Below are 6,950 nucleotides of genomic sequence, written 5' to 3'. Positions count from 1 at the left end.
TTTAATTTAATTTTTGAAAATTATTGTATAAGGAAAAAAGGGAGTGAGAGCTTGATTTTATTAAAACTTAATTGTAAAAGATTAAAATTATATGTATATTGATACAAAAGAACTAATTGATTTACAATTTTCCAATAAATATTTCATTATCTCTATGCGATCGAACTCGAGTTATAAAAATCTAAAAAATATTACACATACATAATGTTTCGCTAGTAAAGTGATTAAAAGTCTCTAATTATAAAATCACACATTCTATCTAACGGTAAACAGCGACACCGTCTATGAGCTATTAATCGAGTGTCTATTCGATTACGTAGGTCTCATCGTTGATGTTCTGTAAAATAAATTGTATATAGTAGGAAATTAGTATTTAGTCAAGTATGATCAAGACTTTATAAACCAAGTAATTTTTTAATTGAACCTTACATTATTCTGCTTACAACTTCTGCTGTAGTTTAAGTCTGTAGTCTTCTGTAGCTGAAATCTAGAAGTCAAAGCTCCTTTTGGAATTTCCTTTTTCCAGTTTTCTCTTAACTTTTGTACTGCATCAAGTTTTCTACTTTCTTTGGTATTCTTCTGTAATAAATCGAATTACGTATAAAAGTTTAGTATTCATAAATAATCGTTTTGAATTTAATTTATAATTACCGGTTCCTTGATTGAATTATTTTTTGAAGTCAGATTTTTCCTAGTCGTCAACAAACGAGGTTTGCTTTGTATGAAACTGGATGTGGTGCTTTGTTTATTCTAAAATTAAAATCAAAAATATGAATAGTAACTTGAGAGAAAAAAATTAACGATATAATTATGCTATATGATAAACCTCAATTTTCTTTAAAATATTTTTCAAGTTATTTGGTTCTTCATTTCTTGATTTTAATATAGATTTATTATTTGGTTTCGTCGCTTCATTAGGTTTGACCTTGGAGTCTGTACGAAAATCAAATTTAACCTTCTTGAATTTTAAGTTCAAATTACTCGAAACCAACGCCTTGTTCTGTAGTTTTTAAAACAAAACACATAATAATTAAATTATTCACGTGTACCAAAGATATTCTAAAAATAAAGTTTATAATTTGTAAAATACGCTATACTAACGTTAATCTTTTCTTTTAATAAATTCTCAACACTGAGTAAATTTAACCCCTTCGTCGGGGTTTTGCATTCATCAGCATTTTCTCTCTGGAAAAATTTTAAATATTTAGTATATAGATCAATACCCTGCCATAATCGAATACCTATATTTAACACATAATTAACAAATGTATAGAATTGACAATTTTTGATAATTACCGTTTTTGTTAAAATCCGAATCATGTTGTTTGCCGATCGTAACTTCGATGACAAATTCCTGTTGTCTTCTCTCAGTAATCGCATCTACACGAAAATGTTGATTACGTATACATAAATAATTATAGAAATATACAGATCAATAATAATACAAGTTTACAAAATCGCATGGCTTACTTCTGTCCTGAGTTTTTTCATCTCGTCCCTTAACGATTTATTTTCATCAAACAACTCTGTTATTTCTTGACATTCTTTCTTTCGTTTGTCCTCATAATATTCTATAATGACAATGTTTTTATGTGGACTCAAACACGCATCAGTTAAAATCATGACTTTTGAATAAATTTGCAACATACCGCACAACAATGTAACGAGAAACCTTTGAGCGTTTGAAAACATAGGAAGCAACAAGTTGTTGATACTTAAATATAAAAACACGAATAAAATTTTTATAAAATGCAGTAAATATTTTACAATAATTAAAATCAGTTGAAAGTTGTTATATTCATACACAGCAAGTTCTAGTTATAACCGTCGAATTTCAGTGTATTAAATCTTTTACAACTCGAGTTATGATACTTACGTGTGATTCATTTTTTTTTCACTAAAAATCAGTTTTTTCAGAGCCAGCTGAATTTCAAGAAAATTTATTGTATTATATAAGCGTTAATATATCAACTGAAATTCAGTAAATCACGCACGATACCGATCGAATGACAACAAACAATGATGAAGTATATGTATATAGAAATCGGCAACTGTCAAATTGCTCAGCGACATCTGGACTTTTAGATTTGAATCAACACAATTAAATTTAAATGTTACAATAAAGTCACTCAGCTGTTTCAAAATGACAATATTTTTATTTCCAAATATTTTAAGAAATAATTATTTTGTTATGCATATAAGTATAATAATCACAAGAAAAATGATCAAAATAAAGGCACATTTACGATTGGTAAAATTATGCTATGAAATTTTAACATTTAAATCCTACTTATATAATTTGGTACAAGGAAAACGCGTAACTTAATTATCGTTCGAAAAAATTCACTTCCACTGCAATTTGTAATTTTCATCGATAATAGCTCGATGATGTCACACAGTCAGCAAAAAAGTTCGATAACCGATGACGCTAGTATAGTGACAATAAAATCATTCATTCGGCTGCATCATATACAGTGTGGGCCTATGTATATATAGATATATTGTATATATATATACATATATATATATATATATATATATATATATTCCATACAAGGTGCGCAAGGTGGCTCTCCATCGATGTGCGCCCGCGCCGTGTGCGTGTACGAATATGACGAGCCTCAGGGATGTGTCACTTTTTTGGCTCTAGTGCAATACATAATAATTATCCATTTTTCGTTATAATGTAACATATATTTATGGGATCGTTTGAAAGTTTTAGGCGAATGAAGGCGTTAGATTGATTGTTACTCGAGGAAAATTGATTTATAGTGAGTATATCCGATCGACTTGGTTTTGTTATATAGTACTGCACAAGAGTATAACTTTCGTTTTTTTTGACTCTTTTCTGCTTGAGCTGTCGGAGCGTAATATATAACTGTAGTAAACAATCCCTTCACTTTTTTTTTAAATGAGACAGTCAGTCTTTACGGTGAATAAGCTTATATCTGTACCCACTTAACCTAAAATTGTTGAGTATACGATTTTCCTCTGTAAACCTCGTTAATACAATTTGTATTTTACGTACAATTGTCTTCTGTTGCAGGGAAGAGCCTTAAGAAAATTTAAACCAAACATGGATGTACTTAATAAGCTAAGAAACACTGTGAGCAATACGCTGAGCAACACCGTCAGTAGTACGGCTCACAGTCTCTCACAACTGTCCAGCGTATTGCCTGGTAATCCTGTAACCAGAGAGTTTGAAGCAACTGCACACATATGCAACGCAGGTCCTGGTTTATTGTGGAAAGTTTATAGTGGTTTCAAGAAATCAACAAAGCAAAAGGCTGCGATATTTGTATTTGAAAAGCGTTTACTAGAACAGTGGCCAGAGAAAGCAGTCAGAGATAATGTAGTTGAAACGCTTAAGAAAGGTGTGGTTCAGTTGACTAAGCTCAGGCATCCACAGATATTGACTGTACAGCATCCTCTGGAAGAATCCAGGGACAGTTTAGCTTTTGCCACTGAACCAGTTTTTGCAAGTCTAGCAAATATTTTAGGATCTGTAGATAATTTACCACAATCGGCTCAGGCTACTTTAAGAGACTACAAGATTTTAGATCTAGAGATGAAGTTTGGATTGTATCAGTTGGGAGAAAGTTTAGCTTTTTTACATAATGATGTGAAGATGTTGCATAGGAATCTTTGTCCAGAATCAATTGTTGTTAATGACCATGGGGATTGGAAAATATTTGGGTTTGATTTTTGTGCTACTAATCAAACACCAGAAGACAAGGTATGTACATAAAACACTAAATCCCACCAGATCATAAAATCCAATAGTAAACTTATTTTTTGTGTCATTACTTTTCAGCCAAGCTGGTTATGTTTAGATCACAATTCTATTCCAAGCACCGTAAGAACTTCTATTCATTATCAAGCACCCGAATGCATCAAAGCAACTACAATAGGTCCACCAAGCGATATATTTTCTCTTGGTATATTGATCTGCTTTTGCCATGCACCCAGTAATCCTCTTTGGAACACTCGAAAAGATTTTTCAAACTACAAACGTTATCTAGAGGAGTTAAAAAATTTGGTTTGCTCTGCAAGGAGTTTTGATTTACCAGAATCATTAAAAGATACAGTTAAACTTATGCTTCATGGTGATCCTGATTTAAGACCTGATGCGTATCAATTTATTAAGGTACATGATTATTTTCACGTTTTAATTTCTCTCAAAATATAATTTAAACCAACAAATATTTTGGTTTTTCATTTAAGATCGACTATTTTAACGATATCGGAGTCAAGACGTTAATTTATTTGGACAAGCTGTTTCAATGGGACAATCTACAGAAATCTCAGTTTTATAAAGGTCTACCTCAAATTCTAAAACAATTTCCACGTCGAGCTATCCTGCAAAAAGTTCTCCCCGCTCTTCAAAAAGAGTTTGTAAATGCTCCAATGATTCCATTTCTTCTTCCAAGCATTCTTCAAGTTATGGAAGATTGTACAACTGAGGAATTCAATGAACGCGTTCTTCCAATGTTAAAACAAATACTTGTCATTGAAGAGCCACCACAGGTACAACTATAACTATAAAACCTACTTTATTCTCTTTTATTGCTTTTAACACGCACGATTTCACTCTTCCAGATCAGTTTGCTTTTATTGCAAAGAATAGAATTACTGCTAAAGTGGTGTTCTCCCGACATAGTTAAAAACTTTGTAGTGCCAATGATGACTAGAGCTCTTGATTCAAAGTTGGAGCAACTTCAAGAACACTGTCTGTTGGCGTTGCCGTCCATCGTAACCACAGTAGATAGCGCATGTATGAAAAATTCTGTTATCCCCAGAATGAAGAAAATATGCCTGGCTGGCAAAAATGGAAATCACAGCTTAGGCGTGCGCGTTAACTGCCTACTGTGTCTATCGAAAATTATAGAAAATCTCGATCCCTGGGTCGTAAGGGAAGAAGTCCTACCGTTCCTACAGCAGATACCTTGCTCAGGCGAGCCTGCCATTCTTATGGCAATGATAGGCAAGAATTACTTTATAATAACTTTGCATTTATCAGAAAATATTTTTTGTTTACTAAACATTCGAATTTCTTGACAGGTATTTTTAAGCTGATTCTTACAAATAGTAAATTAGGTATAAGTAAAGATATTTTAGCAACAAAAGTGTTGCCATTTTTGTTACCACTTTGCGTAGAGCAAAGTTTTAGTCCAAAACAATATGAGATATTAGTATCTCTAGTAAATGATATGATTAACCAAGTAACCATGGAACACAGAGAAGCTTTGCAGCAATTGCAAAAAACGCGGCAATTCCATGAAAATATGTCTGATACGTTAAACAGCATGACATCGCCTACTAATAATCCTCTTGGAAATTTAGCTTCATCGCCCACTAATGCTCTGGGAATGTTTGAATCTAATTCGTTTCCCACTCCACCTCCAAGCAAACCGCAAACTCCTCAATCTCGGCCACTGAGTTTGGATGAGAAGCATAGGTAATTTTGAAATTGTACTATTTATTTATTTCTTAACAATAGATGAATTTAAAAAAAAAACTTATTCCAGGTTGGCAAAACAAGAAGAAATGGGCAATAAGATGAAGAATCAAAGCCCTCTGATGCCAAGTATCACATCACCAACGACGGCCAAATCACGACCCAAAGATCTGACGGACACACTGTTAGCCAACAACCTTAATCAACTAAACTGGTCGACCAACAAGACAAGCTTACCGAGCACCACCACTCCGAATTACATGCCCTCAAGCAACTTTTCACCGAGCGCTAACTCGCCACAGCAGGCGTTCGGAAATCGAATGCCATCGTCCACGATGAGCTGGAACCAGACAGTGCCTCAAAATTTTAACGCAAGTCAGATGCAGTTGAGCAGATCTAATATGGGCTGGACGTCGCCCTCGATGATGCTACCGACGAATTCGATGATGATGAATTCGAATTCTCAGAGTCAGAGTGCACCGAAGCTATCGTCCGAGGAGATAATGGACTTTTTAAAATGAGCTGTGCTCAGGGCTGTTATGGCCGGATTTGTTTAACGGGACTGACGTGTCATGATAAGTATGGCGTAATTCCATATAGGTATATAACGATTGTGTGCAAAATTAATTTTATTCAATTATTGTGATGTTATCAGACTTACGTGAAATTTACAAAAAAATTCCTCTAAAACTGTAAAGTTTCATTTAATTTATGTTTTATTGAAACATTAAACAAAATTCCATGTAATAATATTATAACAAATGTGATTTTGTTAAATTAGAAACAATCAAGGATCTCACGATTTATTTATGCAATATCTTCGACGTTATATAATTCGATAACAATTTGTGTATATTTTCTCCATCAAAACCAAATATGTATTATAGAGTTTACGGGATTTCAATTTTTTATGCTAGTGGTATAGAAACAATGTTTTGTACACTAGTTTGAAGTGGTTACAGAGGGTGTTTTCAATGAAATTTTCTAAGAAAGTAAGGTGTTTTAAAATTGTTTATTAAAAACCTGTTTTAATTTGTAGTAAAATTTCAGGTGAAATTCTCTAGTCCACTTCTTGTGCAAATTCTTTTGCAATATCTTAAAGAACAATTGTAACTCAATTTTTTTATTCTAAGACATTAATGAACTTTATGGTACATAACGACCATTTCTAATTAATGCAGATCTTTATGATTTTATATTTGTTTTTATATTCATCCAAACAGTCATTAAAATATTTATGTATTAACAATTATGAATATTATTGTTAATAAATATATGATGATACAACTGAGTTTTTTTTGTATTATACATACCTTATTCAACTTATGATGAAATGTGATGTCCCTTTCAGTTTGGATCGTAAGTTCTTCCGATGAGTTTTAACATGCATAATTTTTAAATTTATTTTCGCCGTTGCTCGACACAATTTTCCAATACTACTTTTACTTTAATTTTTGTATTCGTAAATATTAGAATTGAACAAATCAACCTT

General features: G+C 32.5%; 2 protein-coding genes across 5 annotated transcripts; one reads left to right on the top strand and one right to left on the bottom strand.

The window, feature by feature from the left end:
• Window positions 1–74: 74 nt before the first annotated feature.
• Window positions 75–2,035, bottom strand: LOC100119805. 3 transcript variants are annotated; one of them, XM_001603473.6, is made up of 9 exons: window positions 1,877–2,033; window positions 1,650–1,714; window positions 1,471–1,571; window positions 1,297–1,380; window positions 1,102–1,185; window positions 827–1,000; window positions 652–750; window positions 430–579; window positions 75–337 (listed from the first exon to the last, which is right to left on the bottom strand). In XM_001603473.6, the coding sequence occupies exons 1-9, from the start codon at window positions 1,885–1,887 to the stop codon at window positions 305–307; spliced, it is 801 nt and encodes a 266-aa protein (XP_001603523.2). In that variant the 5' UTR covers window positions 1,888–2,033; the 3' UTR covers window positions 75–304. The 3 variants fall into 3 exon arrangements, with proteins under 3 accessions (XP_001603523.2, XP_008206198.1, XP_016841097.1); XM_008207976.4 differs by having other exon boundaries at window positions 430–576; window positions 1,471–1,714; window positions 1,877–2,035; XM_016985608.3 differs by having other exon boundaries at window positions 1,471–1,714; window positions 1,877–2,034.
• Window positions 2,036–2,557: 522 nt separating this feature from the next.
• Window positions 2,558–6,454, top strand: LOC100119844 (SCY1-like protein 2). Of its 2 annotated transcripts, none has more exons than XM_001603504.6 (7): window positions 2,558–2,771; window positions 3,047–3,736; window positions 3,815–4,147; window positions 4,225–4,527; window positions 4,600–4,984; window positions 5,062–5,458; window positions 5,529–6,454. In XM_001603504.6, the coding sequence occupies exons 2-7, from the start codon at window positions 3,077–3,079 to the stop codon at window positions 5,977–5,979; spliced, it is 2,529 nt and encodes an 842-aa protein (XP_001603554.1). In that variant the 5' UTR covers window positions 2,558–2,771; window positions 3,047–3,076; the 3' UTR covers window positions 5,980–6,454. The 2 variants fall into 2 exon arrangements, with proteins under 2 accessions (XP_001603554.1, XP_008206177.1); XM_008207955.3 differs by lacking the exon at window positions 2,558–2,771 and adding an exon at window positions 2,856–2,971.
• Window positions 6,455–6,950: the final 496 nt, after the last annotated feature.

This window comes from Nasonia vitripennis, chromosome 5, assembly GCF_009193385.2.
Source record: "Nasonia vitripennis strain AsymCx chromosome 5, Nvit_psr_1.1, whole genome shotgun sequence".
In the NCBI taxonomy this organism is placed as follows: Eukaryota; Metazoa; Arthropoda; class Insecta; order Hymenoptera; family Pteromalidae; genus Nasonia; species Nasonia vitripennis.
Note: the sequence above shows the minus strand (reverse complement) of the source record. Positions and strands in the feature narration are given on the sequence as shown.

Bases quoted from the DNA above. Each gene is read 5' to 3' on its own strand.
- LOC100119805 (XM_016985608.3), bottom strand. The intron at 751-826 runs GTTTATCATATA...TTTTAATTTTAG, and splicing joins ATATTTTAAAGAAAATTGAG to AATAAACAAAGCACCACATC. The intron at 338-429 runs GTAAGGTTCAAT...TTTATTTTACAG, and splicing joins GAAGTTGTAAGCAGAATAAT to AACATCAACGATGAGACCTA.
- LOC100119844 (XM_001603504.6), top strand. From the start codon at position 3,077: ATGGATGTACTTAATAAGCTAAGAAACACTGTGAGCAATACGCTGAGC. The intron at 4,528-4,599 runs GTACAACTATAA...TCACTCTTCCAG, and splicing joins TCATTGAAGAGCCACCACAG to ATCAGTTTGCTTTTATTGCA. The intron at 5,459-5,528 runs GTAATTTTGAAA...AACTTATTCCAG, and splicing joins AGTTTGGATGAGAAGCATAG to GTTGGCAAAACAAGAAGAAA.